The 25,398-nt window shown below is 42.5% G+C and overlaps 1 protein-coding gene across 44 annotated transcripts in view; it reads left to right on the forward strand.

Moving 5' to 3' along the window:
- Window positions 1–595: 595 nt before the first annotated feature.
- The window catches only part of tcf7l2 (transcription factor 7 like 2), an 82,992-nt gene continuing 58,189 nt past the window's right edge, over window positions 596–25,398 (forward strand). For 39 of the 44 annotated variants that reach the window (XM_078937950.1, XM_078937954.1, XM_023949750.2 and 36 more), the window contains exons 1-3: window positions 596–1,179; window positions 1,332–1,398; window positions 1,586–1,710. In XM_078937950.1, coding sequence (XP_078794076.1) covers window positions 991–1,179; window positions 1,332–1,398; window positions 1,586–1,710 — 381 coding nt within the window. In that variant the 5' untranslated portion in view covers window positions 596–990. The remainder of the gene's footprint in view (window positions 1,180–1,331; window positions 1,399–1,585; window positions 1,711–25,398) is intronic. The other 5 variants (XM_023949766.2, XM_078937972.1, XM_078937948.1 and 2 more) reach the window with 1 other exon arrangement.

The raw sequence follows: 25,398 nt of genomic DNA on the forward strand, positions 1-25,398 counted from the left end.
CTGTCAAGAAAACAGAATGCAACACGGCCTCCATCCCAAAAAATAGATCTAAGGAAACATTAACCAAAAATAATGAAAAATAGATCTGAGGAGCCGACAAAGCACAGAAAATAGGAAAAAACTAGATCAGAGTCATTCCACTTTGATAGGCCTGGAGTATTTAGTAAGGAGAAGAAAAAAAAAGACAAAAGTAGGTTATGGGAGGATAAATATATATATATATATATATATATATATATATTTGATTTTTTTTAAGCATTTATGTTAACTGTGGCTCAAGTGTGACAGACTGGTGGGGAATAGAGGAGTCAAACAGCCTGAGGAAGTGCCCTCTTTTCCTTTTTTTCCCATTGGGAGACCGCCCATGTGCGTTTAATCCACATTTGCAAACACTTCCCCATCTTCCTGCTATTTTACCATCACTGTCCTGCTCCCAAACTGCCTTTCCCCCCCCCTCACATGCTTTTTCACTGCAGTCGTCCGCAGACTTCCTCCAGCACTCCCTCTTTTCTTCTTCTTCTTCTTCCCCCCTCTTCCTCCTCCTCCTCCTCCTCCCTCTCTGTCCTTTTTTTTTTCCTCCTATTTATGAAAACGTCACTTCAAGTCCCTCCCTGTTTGAATCTCATTAGTTTCTTGTGTGTTTCTCCCTGTCAATAATCCCGAATCCAGACTCTCTCTATTTCCATCCCTCTCTATCTGTCAATCAGCGCCGCCTTTGAACTGAAAACCACTCCGACCAACTTCAACTCACTCAATCCGAGCGGCTCGGCTCCTTCTCCGGCTTCCCTTTTCTGCCAAGATTCCCCCTTCTTTTTTAGTTTTGTTTGGAAAACGCCGATACACAGCAGCAGCAGCAGCAGCAGCAGAAACTTCCAGCGCGGACTTGCGAGATCAACCGACATTAAAAAACTTTGGGCTTTGCCCCCCTTTTCAACCAGTTTCCCTTTTTTTTTTTTCTTCCTTTTTCTTTTTTGGTTTCCTCGGGAAAAAATGCCGCAGCTCAACGGCGGTGGAGGGGACGACCTGGGCGCAAACGATGAAATGATTTCCTTCAAAGACGAAGGGGAGCAGGAAGAGAAAATTTCGGAGAACTCCTCGGCAGAAAGGGATTTAGCAGATGTCAAATCTTCACTCGTGAACGAGTCGGAAACGAATCAAAACAGCTCGTCGGATTCGGAGGTAAGTTCAGATGAAAAGGCGGCGGAGCGGCCGCTAAGTTAGGGCCTACTTTTCTTCATGTAACGCCGACAGAGTACTGACACACAAAAAGAAGAAAGTTAACTCTCGTTTGTTAACTTTAACGCAATCCCTGTGTTTCATTGCATTTCAAGGCGGAAAGACGGCCTCCGCCTAGATCTGAAACTTTCAGAGACAAAACAAGAGAAAGTTTAGAGGAGGGTGAGTTTCTGCTTTATTGTTTTTATCCACCATGACATTCTGTGTAACCCGCGGAGGGTTACCTCCTCCGCGTTACTCCACAAGTGCGATTTATTATTATTTTCAAATGTGGGAAAACTCAACTTCACAAGGCCACCTTTATTTAAAAAAGTTTTCCTCTCTTTTCCCCCCAACCCCGCCATGTTAGCTGCGAAAAGGCAAGATGGAGGGCTGTTCAAGAGCCCACCGTACCCGGGCTATCCGTTTATAATGATCCCCGATCTCACAAGCCCCTACCTTCCCAATGGATCACTTTCTCCGACAGCACGCACAGTAAGTTCATTTATTTTACAGCTGCTTATGTGCTCACGTGCGTGCCGCTCACGGCTTCCGAGTGGGCTGCGGGAGTGTTGCCCGCAAAGTGGAAAAGGGGGGGACGAAAAAAGGGGAGAGCTAAATTTTTCCAACTCCCCCTGAAGTGTACAGTACGGCGGCATGCGTGCACTCCCGCGCGCCCTCCTCATGGACGGAGGCTAGCATGCTAAATGCTAATCAAAGGGGACTTTGCAGTTAAAAGGCAGGACTTGTTACCAAATGTCAACAAAACAACAACAACAAAAATAAAATATGATTGTGCTTATAAGGGTCTGCAGCAACACAAATAATTTAAATATCATCTGTATTTTTTTTTTTACATTTAAAGATGTTGACAGTCTCATTAATAATGCTCTTTAATTTAATTTGACACCTTTTTTTTTTTTTTTTTTTTTTTACATAGATTCATGTAGGAGAGCTGCAGAAGCCCGCGCATGAAATCAATATGCAAATCAGCTTCTAAAAGTGATTTGCATGTGTCAAAAAAAGGATGCATTTAGGAACGCTTATTTTCCCTGTAAAACATAAAACGTTTCTCCCTCCTTGTAATATTTCTGTTTATTTAGAGACACATTTATTTATTGATGAAAGCAATTAGGAGGTGTGATTTTTTTTTTTTCCACCCTTTTTTTTTTTTAAACGAAGAGAAATTCGTAAAGTTGTATTGATATCATTTATTTACGTAGACACATTGAGCCAGCCTGTAATTATGCACACTTGCTCGCACCTCCATAATCTCACAGGGGAAGCGGCAGTTTTGGAAAAGCATCATTTTCTTAACAATGGGTGTTACTTTCTTGTATTTTTCTGTATTCTAAACGGCTGCAATAACAAGTCTGTGCTGAAGGACCTGTCATTTAGTTTTCCAAGGTGAAGGCAAAGACCAGGTATTAGGAAATTTGACCCCCACCCACTCACACACACCTCCCAATTAGTCTGCTTTGCCAATTACATTTGCCAGCATTTTTATTTTTTATTTTAAAACCAAACACACTCCTGATGTTCTCTTTTGTTTGTGACATCACTTCTTTTCTGTGAAACAATAAAGCCAAGTTGCCAGTGCGGTCACGTGTAAATCCTTTTCGGTGCGCGGCTCTCTCCGTGTGTGCCTGTTTGTTTTCGGCGCAGCACAACATTTGCCATTCTTTCTCCACTCTCAGCGAGCCAGCCTTGTTAAAGCTGCTGGCTGGTATGTGGAATTAGTCACTCGTTATTCTCATCGGCGCTGACACAAATGCACATTCACAAACAACCCACATGATTGGAGGTGAAGGACTTCCTTCTTCCAGCGGTGGAATTTTGTCGTTTTTTTTTTTTTTTTTTTGGCGTAACAAATGCAGCGCTGCATCCTTCTGTCCGGTCGTTCTTTCACGCGGAAAGGTAACGGTTTCTGCAACACCTTTGCCCTGATATTACCCGTTACGTCCTCCTCATCAGCCACTTGTGTGACATATTTTTGTCCAAAAGTCTGTGGCGCACCTGAGCAGCAGCTCTGACAGAAGGAGCTCTTTCGGCTTCCTCATGCACTGCCTGGGCCCCCCGTGTCTGAAGCGCCCTGTGTGTCCAGCCATTAGAGCTTTGAAGTCAGCGGTGGCTGTAATATAAATCTATTAGACCCAAAACTGGCATAAATAATTCACCTGGACATTGATTAGCTGTCTTGCTCCCTAACATGTCATGTTGGGCTCTGAATATGACTGCTCGTATTATTAGAATGAGACTTTCTGTGTCTTGTCATGAAATCCTTTGATTCTCGCTGCTTTTTCTTCATCAGATTTATTCATCTCCTCTACTACGGTTTCAACGATGCTTTGATTTTTCTTCTTGAAATATTCTTTCTTTTTAATATATTCCTAAAATATATATTTTTAGCCAAACAAATAAAAAAAAATCTTTAATTTCTGCCTAATACATCTGCATATCTTGAGTTGTTTTGCTTTTTTTCTGAGGCTGCATGACCTGAAAGGTTAAAAAAATGAAAAAATATCCTGCATGTGGCCGTTAACTATAGTTTGCCTGACCCTCTGGGAGTCATAACAACTGAGGATTTGTTTTTCCTACCACCTAAGGAGGTTCACAATTTAGAATCATTTAGCAATTTGACGTGACGCTGTGGCCGGGCTTTAAAAGCCCTGCTGCTCCTGCCTCCTGCCTCCCGCCCGCCGCCTGCCTCCCTCCTCCCTGAAGCTGACACAAAGGCCCTGCTGCATCCCTGGGTGCACTTTGAATCGAGGAAGTGGCTTGGCTACTTTCCCCCTCGCTCCCCCATATTGCATCCTCTTTGGGTCGACTTTTTTTCGTTGCTTTTACCAAGCAAATTTGGGGGGGAAAAAAACCCAAAAAGTCAGCAGGTTAACTCGTGTGCTGTGGGCCAACATCACACCTCAACAGGTCCGGAGAGGCGGAGGGAGGGAGAGCGGCGGGATCTGGGCGCTCAGCCCTCTTGCATGGAGGCTGCAGGGCCGTAAATCCACCGGCTTTATTTACTGCCTCTCGGACTTATGAATGTTAAGATATTTGACGCCACCTCTGGCCCCATTATTCTCGGGGCCCGAAGACGTCGTTTGGCGGCGGTTTTAAGTTTCAGCGTTTATTTACAGGAATTTTTCTTTTTTCAAGTAGACGGTAAAGATGGTATGAAGGTGGTTTAAAGATGCAGCACTGAGCTTTGCTACCGTATTTAGAGTTGTGGGTGGTGGCGGCGCACGCAGAAGCTGCAATGATTCTACTATAAGATTATAAAAGGCTTTGTGTGGTTGAAACCTCTTTGTTTTCAGACGTCTTGTTGTTTTAGGAGCCACTTTGTTTTACTGCTATTTTCTTTTTTTTAAAGGAAAAAGAAATCCCCTTTTCACGCAGTCTCACTTCACCCCCTTTGACACAATTTTAAGAAATAATAAAAATGTATCTTTTTTTTAGTTTTTCTTGTCAAATTATTGTGTTGAAGATGCATGAGCGATGGTAGGTCGCTTCAGCTTTGTGCTCACTCAAACGACACAGACAGTATCTTCCTCCAACATGCCAGCAGCATGTGCATAACAATGGGAAATCATATGGATTATGGGTGATCAGCAGCTGTAAATGGTTTTTTTTTTTAGCTGTGACACAAGAGGAAAGATGGTTTAAATGCGGATTTAAGGGGATCGGGGTCCGCACCTTATCAAATTGGCTTTACATGTTAATCGGGCCTAATTGGTGTCCGCAGGGGGGGGGGGCGGTGTGTTCCGTGGCACGACGCGGCCCGCATCTTCTCCCTCCAGCGCCAAAACTGCACCCTAAATCTACTGGAGGGGGGCGCCCCTTTTGTCTTGCAAATCACTTTTGTTTACAAAGTCTGGCGGAAACGGCTCCCGCTCTCCATCTCCCTTCCCCGTTTCTTCCTACCCCCCACCCCCTGTGCTGCTCCTCTCATCCCATGTGAGGGGAGAGAGAAAAAGGTCCTCCGAACCCCCCCCGACCCAATAAACGGCCGTAAAAAGAAAAAAAAAAAGTACAATCTGCTTTGGATTTGAGGAGTTACATTTGAGAAGGTGAAGAATGGGTGGGGGGTGGGAAACAAAGTTTGGCACCATTAAACTGAAATTGGGGTCTGCTAGACATTAGTGGTGTGCAGCACATTCTCAGAGCTTAATTAGTCCGAACTGTAATTGTTCATGGTCTGCCAATAGGAGTAATGCTCAGGAAAAGTGAAGTCGCACTAAATCGGCCGGGGGTTTTTAAAACAATAAATCACTCGCATATTTGTGCCGTGATTCAGATGGAGGCTCGACCTCTCCCATCTCGACATGTGGTAAATTGTAAAGTCAATGAATCGCAGATGTAGAGGGTGGTGGTGGGGGGCGCGGCGGCAGTGGTGGTGGGGACTCGGGGAAGAGAGACGGAGGGAGTACAGTAAGGTTTTGTTAGCGCCTGCTGAATGAATGGAAAAGATTTGTGCAGTAAATATTTATCGAGGAGATGCATATAATTGTATTTTTTTGTGTTCTCTCTTCCTCGCAGGGTTTAATTGTCTAATGCTGGTGATGGCCGGCTGAGCCGTGTGAGAGCTTAGGTGCCTGTCGATCTGTCACTCTGCTTGAAACACCACAGAGGAGGGGAGAAATCCGTTTGTGTGGTGGTGTGTTTTTAATCAGATTTGAAACTAGTGCAAAGGGAGTAGCGGCTCCCAGGTGGCAGGCAGAGCTGGGTTTGGGTGTAGCAGCTGCAGTCAAGTCTGGTTTGGAGCTGAACCTTTTTATGAGAAGAAAATTGTGGACTTTAGGAGTTTTTTTTTTTTTTAAAGTAATGGCGGCTAATATGAGGTCAAATTATGACATCAGGATTGAGGACGACAGATTATGGCGTTCGCCATTCATTTAATCTACGATCGATATAGTTTTATAAGAAAATGCCCTTTTTATGATTTTTTTCTTTCTTTTTTTCACCCAAAATGTGAAGAATTGCAGTAATTAATCTGGTGTTTGTCACTCAATTCATGTAGACTATAATAGAGAAGATCATTAACAAAATCAGTTTACATTTTTCTTTAATTTCCTTTTTTCCTACCCCAGACAATTTGTCAGTTTCATGCCAAACATTCTCTCATTAAATGATTTTAACCATGTTTTTCAATTTGAAGTTAAATTTTAAACAGTCTTTTAATGCTTGACTGCAAAAACTGAATGCTAATCTGATTTGCTGCAAATGCAGTATATTGCCAGGTGGGGGCGATGTGGAGAACAGACGCGTGAGTTTATGAACAGCAGAAAATGCAGCGTTGCTAACAACAAACAGAATTTGAGACTGCAAAATAAGCACAACTAGAAAAGAAATTTCGATATAAGAAAAAGCTAAACGTTCTACCTTATTTAAAAACCGCGGTTTCCTCGCTTATCACGAGGATACGTTCATAAAATAACTTGCGATAGGCGAAATCTGCAAAGTAAAATTGCAAAAGTTTAAGACTTTTCTAAGACAGCCAACTCTTGTCTAAACTCAAAGTTCGAAACTTCGTAGAAAAAGAAGTCTGGTGTTATGAAATGAAAACAAAGATATGATCGCGATCAAAAATGTATATAAATTTGGAGAGCTAAGCGCTTAAAAAAAAAAAAGTTTGCATGGAAATTAACAAAACATCAAGACTTAAATATGAGCCGCGTTATAGCTACAGCCACTGTAGTTGTTATTCGGTAACAATAACTATCATCAAGTATTGTATTTGAAATAATAAAAAACAAACGTTCAAACTGACAAGTTAAAGAGCTAAAAAAAAACCTCTTATTTTACGTTTGGATACTTAGATGAGATTAGTTTTTTTTTTTTTTTTTTTTTTTTTTTTTACAAATAAGAGATAATCAGCTAGCAGATAAGAATCGGTGTATTGCATTAATTAAAACTTTTTACATTCCATTTAGACATTAAGTCATTAGATTGATTGACAAGGTTTTCTACCAATCAGGGCAAAGAACACAGAGCGCTGTTAGTAAAAAAAAAAAAATCAAAATTGCGCTGACAAATAAAACAAAACATCAAGACCGCAGTAGATAAACCAGATTGTATCGAGGGACCACTGTAGTTCATATTTGTTCACAATAGCTACTATCAACTATCGTATTTGAAATAACAAATAAAAAACACATTGGAACTGACCACTTAAAGAACGCAAAGGAAATGTTTGTTTTGCGTTGGATTAAAAACAAAAAACAAATTAGAGATAATTGGCTTTGTCCGCTAGTGATGCTAGCAGATAAGAATCGATATTAAGCTAAAGCTTAATTATACGCTTTAGAAAGAAGTTAATCCTTTTAGAAATTAAGTCATTCCGTACACAGAAAACTTACTTAAACTTTTCTTTTTTTATTTTTTCCCCCAACGATTGGCATCAAATTAGTCTTTGTTTAAAAAAAAAAAAATATATATATATATATATATATATATTAATATCTCATATGTGATTGGCAGTTACAAATCTGTATCAAAGACAAGGATAATGTATATGAGTATTGATCACATGATTGATAGATTAAGTGTGTGGTTTGAGTCTGAAGTTCTTTACACTTTTAATCAATGTCAGCATGTACACGCTTTTCCTAAAATGTCAAACAACAAATCTTTATGTCTAAACAAGTCACACATGCAAAAGTAAATGTCTATGTGGCTGCATTTTGGTTCAGCTAGAGCCAGTGAGGGTAAAAATTCAGACGGAGAAACCTTCCTGGTGTGTGCGTTCCTTTGCTCGCCTCAAAAGGTTTCTGGAAGTTCACTCATAATGGGTCCAGAGTGCTCCAACAGCCAAATGAGTTCAGCAGCAGGAGCAGAGTGGGAGGGGGCAAGGAGAGAAGCGGGAAATATGCGCTGGGTGTGTGAGTGAAGGGGTGACGGTGGGAGGGGGGCCCGCAGGTCGGAGGCACAAAAGCCGTCTGAATAGAGCGCATAATTGCTGTTAATGCCAGGGCAATGAGAGCAGCGACAGTTCCTGGTTAGATGTCCAAACAATGGTGCCCCTGGGCTTCACATTTATCTTCAGCGTAAGAAAGAAGAAATGCGGGCTGTGGAGAGCGTGGAGCCAGAGAGTTTCGGTTTGCCGCCATGCTTGATGACCAAGCATGTGCTCACGTGTTTCGTTTTTTTTTTTGCCTCTAAAACAAGACCCCTGAGGGTCCTCCACCCCTCTTTTCTTCCCTCATCGTCATCTCAAAATTAGCCCAAAAACTCTCCGGCTGAGAGGGTCGCTGTGACGCTGGAGGAATTCCGGCAGTGTTTGGATAGCATAGGATGTTTAGGAAGGGTCAAAGTGCAGCCACTAACATGTTTCAGTTAGGACCCCCCCCCTTACCTCTGTTTTCCTGTATAAGTGAATCTGTGCGTGCGTGTGCATGCTTGTATACACCGTCAGTAGGCACCACACTGTCATCACAGCTCTTAATGATCACGTTGGACTCGATAATGACTGGCTGTGCCAGTGTGCAGTGAACACCTGTGGTACACCAGACTTTTATGAATGTGGTAAAAAGCTTTGCAGCTTCAGACGAATCGCCTCCGTGTCTATATATTCTTTAAATACCTTTTTTTTCTCCCCTGCTTCCCCATCAGGCAAAGAGTTACAGAAGATCTGGATTTCTCTCAAAAATGCTTTGACATCCTAGTGTGCGTATGCTAAAAGTAGAATGTTTTTTTTTGTTAGTCTAACGTCATATCGCGCAGTATTTTTTTTTTCAACTATAGCGCGATGCTAAATCCATCTCTGCATTTGTTTAGTTGCAATCTGAATGCAATGTAAAATACATCTGGTGTCTTCCAATCCTAAAGCAGTCGAGGGAATTTCAGCATGCAGATAATCTGTTCCGAATGCTTTGGATGGGAAAGGGGGGGGGGGGGGGGGGGGCTTGCGTTTGCTAAATACATAATGGGGGGAGTTTAAGGTGATAAAACTGCATTCAATGTATTTTTAATCTGCTAATTAAACTTTTAATTGTAGCAGGATAAGCTCCAAGGAGTACATTATGTGTGGGGTTCTGGAAGAGCGGAGGGAGTCCGCTAATGAGGTGATCGTCCGCTTGTTTGTCGTTTTTAAAGGTTGTGGGCACGTAGCCGCCTGCGAAAGGTGAGGGAGGTTTTGGAGTGCCAGCAGAAATAAATTAATCTACTAATCTGCGGATTATAGATGGATTTAAGCAAAAAAAGAAACAAAAAAACAAAAAGTTAGCAACTTAGAAATGTGCAAGGCTAATAAAATACAACCCCTTTACCCAGCAGGGCTACATTCTTTTTTTCTTTTTTTCTTCTCTCGTCTAGTTGATGAACCAATTCCTGTGGAAAACAGATTAAGAGAAAATTCCCATGTGAGCTCTTTAACCAGCTGTTAGAAACCTATTTACACACAATAATAACACGCCTCTTACAAAGCGACAGCTGTCAACTTGTGCACAGCACTAGATAACATTTCATGTGAACAGCTTGTCACATCCGCACGGTCTGTACCTAAATCACACAAGCACTGAATTGCATAACGATTGTGCCAGCCATGATGGATTGAGTTTTCATTGTGCTTTAAAATCCAGCATCAAGCGCTATAATTGTTCATAGAAACGGAGAAAGGATTCGATATTTGTTCGTGTCTGACAAAAATTCAGTTGTCACCCCCCAGATGCTCTTATCATGCATTCATTCCTCTGCAGTGAGAAGACTATATATGTGTGTGTGAGACAGCTGAGCTCAGGGTCAATTCTAAAAGTGAACAAATTGACTTTTGGAAGTGAATTGTCAATTGTCTCTCCCGCAACGGGTCGCACTGAATGAAGTGTCTTGTTTGGACAACTGTCGGGAGGTGAGGCGGGTGGCCCTCCCCCGCGCGGCCCCCAGGGACAGGCCCATGTCGAGAGTCAAACAAACGGAGAGCCACCAAATGAACTGGCAGACAAACGGATAGCCCAGAGAGAACGCGTCCCGAAACAATGCAATCTAGTTACCCTGAATTTGCTGTTTGATTGCAGTAATGACCTGCAGTTCCTCACTGCTGGCAGCTCGGATTGTGTCCAGCGCTGAAGCGCAGACAGAGAGGAAGCAGTGATTGTGGACTTCCTACGATAAAACCAAGCCTGAACAACAGCTGATTTATGGGACCTCTGAGTTAAATATTAAATGCAAATTAGAGCAGCACATGTTCTCCTACTTCAGCTGGAGCACTTTGGCACTGGGTGGCTCAAGGAGGGTTTTCCTATGTGCCGCTTTCATAAGTATGAGTTCTGGCTCCAAGCGGGTTGGAATTCCTAATCCAGCAGTTTTCCCAGTGGCAGTCCTGGAATTCGTAGTTTGGAAACGATCTAACGCCCTTCAAAGTCCCAAATAGTTGTTTTTATACTGGACTTTGAAAGCTGGCATGTATTCTCTGGTGTAACGTAAAACCAAAGGTGAAGTTCAAGCATTAGCTGTCATCCTGAAAGCTGCAGTGCAGTCATAATGAAAGAAGAGATTAGAGGCCATGATGGCTAAACGAGGCCTGGCTCTCGTGTCTTGTGAAGGACGTCACTGTGCACTTTAGAATCAGGAGCCTTTTTATCTCCACTTTACTGCCTCCTTTATCTTTACGGCCTGCCACGCTTTGCATATTTCAAATATCAATAAAGATAAATTTTCAGCTTGGTCATTACAGGTAGAATTCAAGTGGGGAGGGTTTCAGTAACAGCCCTTTAGGGATGGGAGGATTTCCTGTAAATCCTGCTTCTGTTGGGAGCTCATCCTTGGAATATGTCACTGGGAAAAGTAGGAAGTTGCCAGCGCGACGCTCTGGAGGAAATCCAGTCGACAAATCCAGTTTTGCAGGTGCATAAGCAGATGACCCTTGCTTGTGAGGCCGGTACCAGTCTCTGCGCCGGCATGCTGGCCTGCAGTGAGGATGCAGCGGCAGGCGTAGGAATGCTGTGTGTTCTGTTTAAACAGTGGCTTGTCTCAGTGCGGACTTGAAGGACTGGAGGGAAGGAAGTTGCTGCATGTTTACATTGTTGAATTGTCTGTGGGATGTGCACCCCTCCCTCCAAGAAACTAATGTACTTCTGTTCAAACATCCACAAGTGTGGCCATGACCCCCACTGATGCTGGCGTTCGCATCTCAGCCTCCACCCGGCCTCTCTCTGTCTGAATGTGTCTGCGAACAATGGAGACGCCGACTCTGCTTTCCTCCCTGCTGCGGGTGTTTGCTGCTTTAACCTGGAGGCTTGGATGGTAGATAAAAAGTATTACAAGACTCTGTTCATCAAGCCAAGACACGAGAGACGGGGAAGACCTGCAAACCAACAGGCCTCGCTTTTGCCGAGGAGCCAGACGTCGACGCATGGCAGAGTTGTCAGGCTAATTGTAGTTTGAATTAGTCGTTGTGATCCAATGACAAATCTCTCACACTCTTGCCATCGGAGCGGAAAATGTATCCGGGGGATTGGCATGATCTTCATGAGTGTGTAAACCTGGCTTCAACAAGATGGATAAATGCAATTATTGGACAGACCTGGAGAGGAGAAAATCTATTTAAAGCCTGCAAAGCTAAGCAGGGGCCGTGGTTAATTCATTTGGCCAATTTACGGGTGATGTACGAGTGTCAGGGTACATTAGTCAGGCAGGGGAAAGGGGTAAGTGTGTGTTGCCTCACGAGATTGGGAGGATGTGTGTTTTTGTTTTTTAAGATAAAATGTAGGGGGGCTCTAAGTGAAGACGATCTTTGCTTGCAGAGAAGTCTCCTTGAGACCCGGTTTCTGCGCTTGGTGCCCCACTCCACGCCACTTGGTGTCTCGGCAGACAAAAACCAATGGAGCCTGCTGGGCGAAATGACAAAAAGATGCACTGCATGCGTTTAGTGGGATTGCTTTGCAAATGAGGTGCGGAAAATGTGGCTTTGCTCCGCTGGGCAGTAGAGTGAGGACCACAATGCTTCGCCATACCAAGAGCTCAATCAAGTTCTGTCAGCACACCCCCCCCCCCCCCCCCCCCATCCCACCACTCTCCTCCAAGTTAAATGATTGTGTTTTCCTTATGCAGCAGGTGTAGCCACACTGTGGCTACCCAAAGTCTGGTTGTTCTCAAAGCTTGTAGTAGTTTTTTTTAGCCAGAAGCTTAATTGAACAATCCTCAGAGGTGTACAACATTTCTAGATTCTCTAGGTGAGAATTGTTACATTGCAATCGAAATACCAACTGGGACTGCCATATGAGCTCCTTTTATTACATATTTGTTGGCACTCTTCAGTTTCACAACACTCAAGTTTTGTTTGCTGGTGTTCCTTGATTCTGTTGATCACCTCTTTTGTTAGCATTAGATGGCTTTACCCTGCCTTATCTGTTAAACAGTCTTTTTTTTTCTCGGTGGAGCAAAACCACTCAACGGTTACACAAGCTGAGTGGTATGCAAAAACAGTGGTTAGAGCAAAGCAGGCCGAGTGAGAGGCGTTGAGGGAAGTTTTGGTTTACAGCTTCAAGCCGCAGCCTGAATCCGGGCATGGTTTGCTGTCAGACATGGAGACGTCAGAGGTAAAGACCTCGCACAGTACCATGCAGATGTTTTAAAGTGGGCTTCTTAAGTAGCGATGATCACGCTCTAGTGGCTCTTAATTTAATAGGTTTGGATCACAATCGTCGGCGGGGAAAGCACGTGTCACCTAGTCGTTAGGCAGCCGGCCTCGAGGATCTCAGGGTCAAATTTGAATGGCTAAGATTATGGAAAACAGGTGCCAATGCTGCCCTCCATGCCTTCCACGCAGCAGCTGAAAAACGACTCTAAGACCCAAGATCAAGTTTGGGCCATTCATAAACAGGATTCATCAAGAATTATTTGTCAAACTGATTAAAAGTAAAGGTTTTCATACATTTCTGGGCCCTACTATAGCCATTTTTGGGAAACAGTGCATTTCATATACATATGTTGTTTACGTATGTTTTGGTAGGGTTGCACGATATGAGGAAAACTTGCGAAATGCGATATTGGTTATTAATATTGCGATGATGATATAACTTGCGGTAAATGAACATATAGCAAAACAATCAAAAACATAATTTCCGTTTCACTGCAACAGTTTAAAAATGACATTCCAAACGACCCACATCTACATAGGAAATGAACATCTAACTCAAAAGGGCTCCATCCGATTGGTCTATGATATAAAAGAGTCCATTCGATTGGTCAAATACATAAAGGGATTTCTTTGTTTCGTTAAATACTTTAAGCTGCCATAAGATTGTTTTAGCACATTTCAGGTAGCCATTTATCGCGATTTTCGCCGTCTTGCATATTGCACAGCTTGATATTGCGATAACAATAAATTTGTGGTATATTGTGCAGGCCTAGTTTTTGGCTTCAGAAAAGAACACTGACTGAGATTACTTGATAGATTTACATTAATGAATAGATCAAATTTAAGGATGAATGGGTTTAAAATCCATATTGCATTTAAAAATCAAGCATTACAAAGCATACAGCTGGTAGTTGGTATCAGATCTAACTTCATACTGCCACAGTAGCAATAACATGACATGTGGTCTACAAGATGCATGTCATAAGTTCTATTTAGAAATGTGAAATTCTTTCCAATTCAAAAAATCTGTATAGATTTTATTGGGTATCTGTCAGTTCTATGAAATTGGTTTTGCAGGTTCAAGAATGACGCGTACATCAGGAGAAAAACAAAACCCTTTCTCTTAGCCCCTCCCCTTCAGGGCAACATTGTTGTAGATGTGCCTGGGAGCCATTACTCAACTCAACTCAACTTTATTTATAAAGCACTTTAAACAGAACAAGGTTCACCAAAGTGCTGAACAATACAAAAATTAATAAAAGCACATGAAAATATAAAGCATAAAACACATAAAATAGGTCCGGATTCCAACTCAGTTAAAAGCCAAAGTGAAAAAATATGTTTTAAGAGCAGATTTAAAAATACTGAGTGAGTTTATCTGTCTGAGGTACAGGGGCAATTCGTTCTAGATTTTTGGTCCGAAGACTGAGAAGGCTCGGTCACCTCTCAGTTTTCTCCTGGTCTTCGAGACGACCAGCTGTGTCTGATTTGTTGACCTAAGGGAGCGGGGGGGAGTGTACACCTGAATCAGGTCAGACAGATATTTTGGGGCGAGTCCATGGAGACATTTAAAAACAAATAGGAGAATTTTAAAATCAATGCGTAAGCGAACTGGGAGCCAGTGAAGAGATGCTAAAATGGGAGTGATATGTTCTTGTTTCCGTGTACCAGTTAGAAGACGGTTGCATTAGTGCAACTTTTCTGTCTTCTAGGGTGATGCTTTCTTCTAACCCTTTTCTTTGGGATCATGTGAGTCCAGAAAACACACAGTCCTGTACTCCAAATATGCAGATATGTGAATCGTTTCTCCCAGTGTGCTTCTTCCAACTGCACCCCCCCCCCCCCCCCCCCCCCCCCCCCATGGGAGAACAACTGCTGTCCACCATGTATAGGCCAAAGGAATGCCTTACCCTGACTCAGAATGGGGGGGGGGGGGGGGGGGGGGGGGATGTGAGTTTTCTTCACGCTCTCGTAGATCATTTTACTCGAGTCAACGTACCTCCCAACTTTTTCAGTTGGTGGAAAGCCCCAAATCCTCATTCCCCAATTACTCAAAAATGAAACCAACAAGATCATGCTATTGAATCATGAGTTTTAAACAAATGGCATTGTATTGTTTTAGATGTTTGCTGTTATGATGTATGCAAGTGCAAACTAGTCACATGCATTTATTTTTTAAAAGTTTTCAATTTAAGCAATGAGCTTTCAGATGTGATACACTTTCACTTTAAAGAATTTGTTCCAGAAAAATCCTTCTTTGTTTGATCTGGATAAGTCCAGTTAGAGGTCTTTAGTTGTATGTATTTAGTGCTCTGGTTATGTTAAATCATAAACAGATTGACTCAGACAAAAATACCCAGAGTCTGAGCAGAACTCCAACCTGAACATCACGGGAATCTTGTATTTTGACACCAGTTCAGTTACTGGAGTCTAATGGTTAAAGATCGAGAAGCTGTAGAAAGTTGACCTCTAATTGTTAGCAGTCATAAGGCAGGAGAACCTATGAGACATTGACAGGGAATTGGTGTGAATGTTGGGATAGGAAAAATGGGAGTTTCTCAGGAAAATTATTTATTGTAATGGGATTCTCCCCAATGTCAAACTGGAAAATGAAAGCTTTAGAAAGAGGTCATATTACATAAAAGGTCTTGCCCTGTAGTTACTTCAACTGGGGTTGGTTACTCCGTTTCCCCATGCAGAGATACGCTCTGTTTTTGTGATTTTAAGAGAGAAAAAAGTTGTTTTTATAGCATGGATCATCATTGTATTAAGGAACCAATCTTTCCAAATTGCTGACACAGTTGCAGTTTTATTCTTGATGCTTTTTTTAACCCAAGATGCCGGGCAGGTGGTGCATCTGCCCCTCTGTCCCTGCACTTCCTCAACCATCTCCCTCCTGCTTGTACCACACATCCACGTTCTCTTTTTCAGTGTGCCATTTTTTTCGCAAATAACATTAGTAATCATTCAATTGGGCATAAAGTAATTGAGAGACGGCCTGCTTGCCATCTGTCTGGTGAGATTACTTCTTTCTGTTTAATTAAACGTGTGACCTTGCGGCCATGGAGGGAGGTGCCGGTGGGAAGCTACTGCCGAAAGAGCTTATTTGAAGTTGGGGGAGGCTGCCTCCGAGTTAGTGGTGGTGGTAGTGGGGGTGTTGCACGGCTTTAAAAGTTTAGCCCAGCTGCTAAAGATAGTGCAAGCTGATGTGAGTTAAGCTTAAGTGGCGGTCTTTACATGGACGTGTCCTGTGTGTGCACTCAAACATATAGCAATGAGCCCAAGTCAAAGCCCACGCAGCCAAGCCGCGCACAATTTGGCCGTTCCAGAGGAGGCCTGTCGAAGTCGGCATGATCCCTGTGTGCACACTGTGTAGCCAAGTGCAGACTGAGTGGCAGAGGTCAAAGAGTGTGTGTTTGTTTGTGCTGGTGGGGTCATGATAGGCTGAATGGAGGCTGCTGTTTTAACTCTGATTTTATGTGTGGTTTTGTTTGGACTCTTGACGTTTGGTTTCCCCTGGACACTCTCCAGAGACTACAGGGCCTGCTTCTGCTCAGCTCTCTTGTAAGGCTGACGTGAAGGGCCCTGCAAAGCGCTCTGATTGGATTTCAGTCCTGATCTGGTGGTTTTGTGTTGTTAACAGGACATTAAAGACAGGGGTAATGGGGAGATAACAAGTCCTTCTGCCAGTGCCTTCACTGGGATCTGTGGTTTGCGTTTTTAAGTTTTATCTTCATCAGCATCCACTGAATTCGAAAGAGGAACTAACCCCCCCCCCCCCCCCCATGGTACGCTGATGACATACAGTTTACTCGCAACTGAAAGAAAGACATCAGTATGGATTAATCAGCGCCGCTTGGACACCATGTTGCAATACTTCCTTCCAGAGCTCTAAAAGAAACCTCAAACTTGTTTCCCAATACAAAAATAACAATTGTAATTACAATGGTTATGCGATGGTGAGGCCACAGCGTGGCACATGGGTCCTGGGTGAGGTGGCACCGGTCACATGGGATGGGGACGAGCTCTGGGCCAGCCTTTGGGGAAATTACAGGGTTGTATGAAGAGATGGGGATAGAATTCGTACTCTAACACCTCCCCTCATCCCGGTGACAGTGGGATGATGGGAAGCCATCCAGCTTGTTCTGTCATCCTTAAACACCGGGGAGTTAAAGTGAAGAGATGCTTTTATTTCTCCACAAATTTAAGCTTTAATGTTTTAAAATTGTGTGTATTCATATAATCTTTATTTATGCCTCTGTTATTCTCCAAGATATGCAGCCATCTCATGTCTTTCCTGCTTTTATTTCTGCCTCTCTTGACCCAGCAATCCTCCCCTTCTCTCTTCACCCTCTCAGTATGTGCTCTGATTACCTCTCCAAACTGGCAATAAGTTGATTGCTTTACAGAGATGATGTAAGCCCCTGCCCTAGGGTACATCAGGTTGGATTTCTCCTGCTTTATCTTGTAAAGCCTAAATTAACAGCTGGTTTGGTTGGAGTTCTCCTGGATCTGACTAAAGGATTAGGCTTGGTTCTCATGCGAGTCAATCCGGTTTGATTTATTGCAGGTCTATCAAAAAAGATCAATGGTAGTCCTTTTGAAAGTAAATCCTTAATCGCTCTTTGCACTTACGTGTCATCATTGCGAATTTTTTTCCTGCCTTCCATCTCTCCCTCGCTCCTAACATTTCTCACTGCCTAATTTCTATTCTGTCCTCACACCGCTGTCTTGTCTGTTTTTATTTTATTTTTTTTCCAGCTCCTTAGCTCCACCAAACTCTGGTAGAAATCTGCTCTTGTTAGTTATTTTTTCACTACAATTTTTATGTTCTCATTAGATTCTCACCGGCTCGAGTCGGCTATGAGCCCAACTAACATCCAAAACAATAGAAGTAAGATCCTTTAGTCTTTGGTCTAACAACAAATCTTCATTGTCTTTTACCTACACTGACTGACTATAGAACATCATGGCAGGTACAGTGTTGTCCATGCCTGCATCGACTTGCTTGGGACTTCCATGTAGTGTTTTTCTTGGCCTATGCATTGGGTTTTCTTAAAGTCACTAAAACATGGAAGCTGCTTCAGCTTTCACCTGTAGATGACATTTGCTAGTTTGAGTTTCACTTCCCTTCTCTTTGGTTCAGTTACAGCTACAGTTACAGGGGTCATTTCCTATTTGGTTTCTTATTGTCTTACTGCGTTAGTTGAACATAAACCTATTTATCTCTGTAGTTCAAGAACACTCTGACCGAAAAAATGTCACCAGTTTGACCTAAAGTAAATAAACAGGAGCCTGTTGTTGCAAAAGTGTAACAGCGATTGATGTGTAACTGGAACTGTAGCAGAGAGAAGCCTGTCATTTTTAAGCACCTGATGAGAGATGCTCCTTGTGGTGTGGTAGAGATGCCGCCGTTTCAAAGATGCTTGAGGTGACCTGTCCTTGTGTCTCCTCGTCACATTTTTTTTCTTGTCATTTGCTTCTATTTGCTATCCCTCAATCCCATGATTCAATGGGAGTTTGTATCTTGAAGCACGCAACAAACATCAGAAAAGGAGACGAGGGGAATTGACAAACATCTTTGGCGGTGTCACCGATCTGAATGCTTCTCCATCTTGACACAAACGTTCATCATAAACGTTTTGCATGTCAACTAGTGCTGAGCAATTGGTGACAGATTTAGGCGTGTCCTCCTGGCGTGCTAGGTGAACTGTTGAGTTGGGATACCAGGGGGATGGAGGTATGGGAAGGGGGGGCGGTCTGGGTGTGTGTATGTCTGTGAGAGAGGGTGAGATCGACGGGATACGTGGGAAGGAAGGGCTTGCTGTCAGCCAGCTGGACCTCTTAATCCCACTGCCTTGGGGAAAGGGTGTGCGAGTGTGTGTGGATTGTGTTTATCTCATAGAGGTTTGTCAATTTTAGCACACCTCTACTCTGCTCTTTGGCCCAGCTGAGCCCACGGTGTTTGTGTGTCTCCAGTCTAGAGAGAGACGCAACCGGAGTTACATGTGTGCTAGCTTTATTCTAGACTTCATTTTAACAGCATTCCATATTTATGTGAAGACGGCACGGTCCCTCGCCGTCTTGATGTTGAGGAGCTGGGGTTGGTACAAGAAGAGGGGGGTAGGAATTTGTGTTTGAAGGGAATCTGCAAGGGCAACAAACACTGGCACAATCCCCTGCTCCTCGTCCCATTCCCCGCCTTCACGCCCAGCCCTCCAGGAAGTGTCAAGTGTGTGTTTATCCAAAACTTGTGTGCTCACCTTCCTCACCTCTCTGCATCACTCTGCAAACAGGCCAGCTGACTGCATCAGCCTCTTGTCAGTCATTAGACCCAAAACATGCCATTTAGCTGCATTCCATGCTACTTCCCTCCTGCATCTCTCTCTCTTTTTTTTTGTCTGTATCTCTGCCTGACTCCCTCTCTTTTGGCGTAGACTTTTGCATATATAACAGGCTGGCAGGGTAAGAGCTTGGGACTTCCCCACGCCACACTCCAAGCCTTTGATCCTTTGCTTTGGAGGTAACATCAAAAGGAGAGGCATAGAAAGGCAGCTACTACTGTGAAGTTCAATGTTCAACTTGATGGCTTGGCTGAGGGCTTTTTTTTTTTCCTCTCTTCTCCTCCCCCATCCCTCACCTCCCTCTCGTTGCTCCCTCAATCCCTTCGCTGCATCCCTCAGCTGACAAATGCACACAGTTTGTAGCCAAGGGTCCCCCCCCCCCCCCCTCTTTTTCTGACCTCACCTCCTGACATAAAACAAGATCTCATCCCCATAAAAATCCTAGGTGTACCGAAACCACGCACAAATTCAGACATGTCTTTTTGTTTGACGGTGAGGGAAAGTGTGCAAATCCAAGTGCCAAACCTTCCTATTTCTGTGTGGATAACAGGCAACAGACTGTGTTGCAGCTTGTTGCATCAATGCAGCTCCAAACTAGGCAGCTTGCAACAGAGGTACGTAGATAGATAAGTTAGAACAGGCAAAAGGGTGCTGTGTTTTATCATTTTTCCCCCCTCCCAGTTTGAGTAAATCCATCCTAAACAGAGAGATCACTGCCTTTTGTCCAAGTAGGATTAGGAAAAGGGATGTAGTTAACCTGATGCCCGGTTTATACTTCATAGTGATTTGTAATTGCTTAGGTCGCATTGGGCGCAAGGCCATTGAAAGAGAATCACCTCAATCGCTGTGAAACGTGACAGAAGCTGATGACATCATCCGCAATTGAAATTTTATACCTGTAGCACAATGGCGTGGATATTGGGCCATTTAACTTATACTTATTCCGAGTGATTAGAATAGGTAATGGTGGAGCAGAATCAATCAGAAAATTGCCATTTCCACGTACCGGGATTTCTAAAACAAGGCCGCTATTACTGCATTCTAAATACAAGAGGGGTTAGACATTACTTCATTCCGACTCTGTTCCAAAAAAAATTACATTAAAAAACACATTAACTCTGCATATTAACTTTCTAATGTAACTATAACTTCAGCTATGCTACATTCAATTAAGATATAGAGCAGGTGGCAAATCATTACAAATGTAAAAAATATTTAAAGTAAAGTTATTTGGTATGTTGCAGCTTTTATAATAACAAAAAAAAAACCCTGATGTACCACCTACCTTATCTAATCTGCTCCATTATTAACCCTAAACCTATTTGTATAGATGTAAGCATCTTCAGAAAAACTCAGAGGTTCGTCTCAGTTATCGTGGACAGTGGCAAGCGAAACAAGCCAACCTTGGTCTGAATTTGACCGCATGATTGCGGTAGGTTCGCAACACGATTGATGGGATGGTTATTAGCTATGAAGTAAAAACCGGGCATTTGATATAGAACAGCCTTCTGTTTGGGAGACCTAAAGAAACTTGTAGGAAAGTGAAAAATGAATGGCTAGATTATTTCAACATCCATCTCTGTATTAAGTAGCTGCAAACTCTTTTGGGTTGAATAGTATCTTACCCTTTACCACTAAAAAAGTTAAAGTTTTTAATTTTAAAAGAAATCCCCTACACTGTGGCCCTGTGGGAATAGCACAGTTGCTATTTGGTCCTGGGCACAGTCAATCATGTTGCTTTAGGAAGGGCATCCAGTAAAAAATCTTAATGTTTAACTATCCTGCAATTCAGTTTACTGTGGCAAGCCCTCAAAACGATCACCAAACAACTAATAAACGGAGAAACTCTGCTTACATTCAGATAAAGAGATTCACTTCTATTGCGATTTCTAGCTCCTTTTGTTGGCGTTTTCTATAAGTTTGCACTGGCGTGACAGTTGTTTTTAATGAACGCCTCTGTTGAGTTCTTCAAAAAAGACCTTAAGTTAAGGAAGTGTCAGATGAAGCCACGTGTTCCACGTCAAAACTGCACTTTTCTGAGGGTTATAAACTGTACCTAATGACAAAGACGATGATGTGATCTAGAAATCTTAGGTTCTCCTCTAAATGTTTTTTTTATCCTTTATGAGCTTCCCTTTCTGACTGTGCCAATTAGCAAAGGCGTGTGGCCTGTTTTTTCTTCTGCTCCTCTCTTTTTGTCCTTCCACAACTGTCTTTCTAGACAGATGCTCTCTCTATCATGCCCCCGCAGACACACACGGGTGTGCATGGCAGCAAGCACACATTTCGAGTATCATTAGCTTAGTGTGCTGGGAGGCGTGCGAGCCGGGGCTCTCTCCTGCCTTATCTCCATGTCAATCACAGCGTGTGTGTGAACATCAGTTGTAATGATCTCCATCCAGCCTGTCGGTGCGTGTTAGCGCCCGGCTTCCCTCGCCCCCGGAGCAAGCCGTTCCCTAGCTAATAGATGCAAAATTAAGCTGATCAATAGATGGCCTTGGCTCATTATTGACACGTTATCGCGGCGTGGGATTTTTGTCCTGGCATTTTCGTACAGACCTAGCCAGAGATGCAAGCAAGGGGAGGGAAAAAAGTTAGCATCTTCCCCAAATGGTATGGGCCGTTTCATTTCAGTTCTGCGATAATATTGCATTAAACTAATTTATTCCCACTCAATTTATTTCTTGTTATGTGAGTTGCTAAAGCCTCTCCTGGAACTGTAAGCATCGACTTGGTGGTAGGAAATGAAATGGAGACTTTGCAAAACGGTATATTAAAGATTTATCAATAATTGGCATGTGTGCTGATGTTTGTGTTGCAATGGAAGAGGGTGGAGGGGCTCTTATGACCAGATCACCACGTGATTGAGCTAAGTGGTAATTAACCATGAGAGATACGTGTGTGTGTGTCTGTGTGTGTGTCCTTTTTAAGCCCATGGCTGTAGCTTGGTCATGAAAATGTGTGTGTGCGCGTTTGAAGGAGGGTGGAGTTGCTAAGGATAGGGATGCAAATGCAGTCAGAGATGATTTGCCAAATTGAGAATGGATCACGCAGTCGGGTTATCTACAAAAACTGTGGAAGGGGCAAGTAGCAGAACAGTCGTACCTGACCTTCACCAGCTCTTATCACCCATCATCATCACCTATCAGCATCACCAATTTTAATGAGCTCCAATAACCAAACCCCAATTACAAATTCAACCATTAAACTCCAGAGGTATCTTGATACATAGTTTCTCTATACCTCACATACAACCTGATTAAAAATTACATTAATTGCGTTAAATTATGGTAAAGCTTGTCAAAACAATATAAATCTGTCGAGGCTGTTGAACGACTCTAGTTGGGTTGGGTTACAAACTCATTACCTGTAACTTTATTTATTCTCAAGACCTTATAACACTAGAACTCATGAATTTTAAGGTCATATTTATGTGTGTTGCATATGTGACTTGGACACAAAACAAAGTGTTGGTTTCAGGTGATTAGTTGCTTGTTAGTGTGTTTTGTTGTGCATTTCCGCGCAGTGCTTTTAGACTGATACATTTGCGTGGGTGGAATAGTGTGATCGTTTGTTGTGTTTTTTTGGAGAATATCCCAAGTCTTTTTGAAGCCTGAGAGTGCACACATTCTTTTTTTTTTCCTCCTCTAAGGCATGTTTCATCGCTTCCTCATATCCAGTCCACCATTTAACTAATTCATAGTGAACTCTTGCAGAACAAAACCAGACACCCAACATCAAGGGCAGCGCTCGGCTCTCTTCTAGCACAATACCAAATACAGCACTCTACCAGCCTAACGTGGGTGCAGCAACTGGATTGTGTTCTCCCCTTAGTGGAGCTCAGCTGCAGGTCATTGCTTTAACTTTTCATTCCATGCCATAAGATGCCTCCTGCAAACAAAGGTAAGGTTGGACTGAGTATATGGGTTGCCCAATCGCTTCTCCTTCTACTCTTTCGTGGCCTGACCTTGCGTTAAGTATTCAGACACACCTTAACCTGTACACAAACCAATTTCATAATTATGCTAGTCCACAAGTATACGGTTGCTTTCTAATTTTAGCCAGCAAGCTATGTTTTTTAACTGGTTTCCCCTGTTAGAGCTGTCTTTAAATGATTTATTTCATTGATTAGTACGTTATAATAAATTACAATTATTGGGAACTTTTAAACTGTATAGATGTAATACTTATGGAATAAAGCTAAACAAAAATAATTCTTTAAAGATAAGTTTACACTTCAGCAGAGAGTTGTACAAGCCTTTTAAGAACCAGTAACGCCAGCTTTCTTTGGCTAGTTGTTCCTAAAGATCGTATTACATACACAAGTGACAGTGCATATATCTTTTGGTAAGCTGGTGTAAAAGAACACTAAAAACAAACTTGCAAATGGAGTTCGACCTTTGGGGTTGCCAAAAGTTGCTTTAGCTTTCCTGCCCTCACTTTAAAAAGTAATCAATAACTTTTATTAAGTCAGAATCTGAAGTATAATAAAATGTAGGTGTCTTCTTTTTTAGACATTGCTGCTTCTGGCAATTCTGTGCTTTTTAGTTGCTTAGACTTTTCTTCCCCAACCCTTAAACACTCTAGATGTCCTCCATTAAACACACACTCTTTGACATACCATAACTCTTTAACCGATTGCACGATCAACATAAATTAGTTTATTCTGAAGCGGAGAGAATTAGCCGATTCCCGCTGATTATGTAAGCACTTCACTATTGTAAAGTGTTGCGTATCAGAGAAAAGTTGCTTTTCTCCATTTAAGAATCGCTGGAATTGAATTTTTTGTGTAAAGGGTCGAAGAGTTATGGTTGTCGAAAGAATGTCAACGCTGGAGCTAAAGCTCTAATGTTAAAGGGTTAATGACATTTTAGTTGGCAAGTACATAAAGTTCTACTACTTGGAACCAAAGAATACAAAGATAAACATTAGAATGTAAAAAGGTGATGAAAGACTCTTTAATTCACAATAGTGAAATGTACCCAAAGAAAATGTGCCTTGTATTGAAAAGAGCAAAAAAAGAAAAAATGCAGACATTTCAGTGAGTGGCGCTTTGTGGAACTGCAGAAACCCCCTTGGAGAAGTGGCATTCTGCTGCAGCTCTTGACGCTAAAGATGCCAGGCTTTCTGATCATTAGCAAGGCTGACAGAAGACCAGTCATCTCCTGCTGGCCCTCACCGGCTCTATTTATAGAACAGCCAGGAGAAACTTGTATTGACACGGGACAGTGGCAAAGGGAGAGTGGGTGCTAAAGTCAGATATGGAACACTGTTTACTTTCTAAGGCTAGTTTTGGAATGTGGTCATGTCAACATCACACTTTCTTTGAGAGGTTCATGTAGGTGTGCGAGTTCCTGCTAGTATCTGATAGTATCTGAAACATTATTATACAAGATTGATGAAACCTCACATCATAATGTCTTTAATTGGTCAATTTACTATTTTAATTCTTGGTTTAATGATTATAGGAGCTATCATAACCTTGTGTTTTGTCATCCTCACAATGGAACTTGTGGCTTAAAGGACTGAGTGTGCGGTCACTGGAAGCTGAGAAAACAGCTGGGTTGTTTCAAGACCACAAACTGAAATGCATTTATATCAACGCCATTAGTGAGTGTTTAACAATAAATGGAGAACATCAGTGTGGAGAACACCATTCCTGTTAAATCGGTCAGCTTGTTTCCCAGTGAAAAAAAGAAGAAAAATTTAGAAAGTGCATGCTAAGCAAGTGTGGGAACAAAGCCAGAACTGTGTCAATGCTTCAATGCTGTGGGATATATTGGTATTATTAACAGACCACAGCCTAGATTTATAGGGTTGTGTGCAGGAGCACCACAAGGTTTTGATCTCTCACCACTCTTCTTTGGTCCCTCCTACTTTTATCTTTCAAAGAGTAATGAGGGGGGGACTAAAAAGTAGTTTACCTGGGCACCAGATTGTCTTTAAACACATCAACAAAGCCATGAAAAGAGGGGAACAGGCTGTACTCCTTGATGAGGCTTGGGATCTCTATGTTTTGCGGCATGATGTCGCATATTTCTGTGGCGGAGAGCACTGTGTTCTTTGTGGTCACATTCAAGGGTAACGGCAGCATCAGAGCTATTGACTCAAAAAAACGTAACAAACTTATCAAGGGGGTTGAAAGGACGCATATGATGTGAATGGCACTACATGCAAAAGAGGAAAAGACATTATGGACAAAGTATTGAACATTTATTATGTGATAAATGTTGTTTTTCTTGTAGTTAGTTTTCTTCTTTTCTTCTG

The sequence above is a fragment of the Oryzias latipes genome, chromosome 19 (genome assembly GCF_053564925.1).
Source record: "Oryzias latipes strain Hd-rR chromosome 19, Olatipes_Hd-rR_3.1".
Classification (NCBI taxonomy): Eukaryota; Metazoa; Chordata; class Actinopteri; order Beloniformes; family Adrianichthyidae; genus Oryzias; species Oryzias latipes.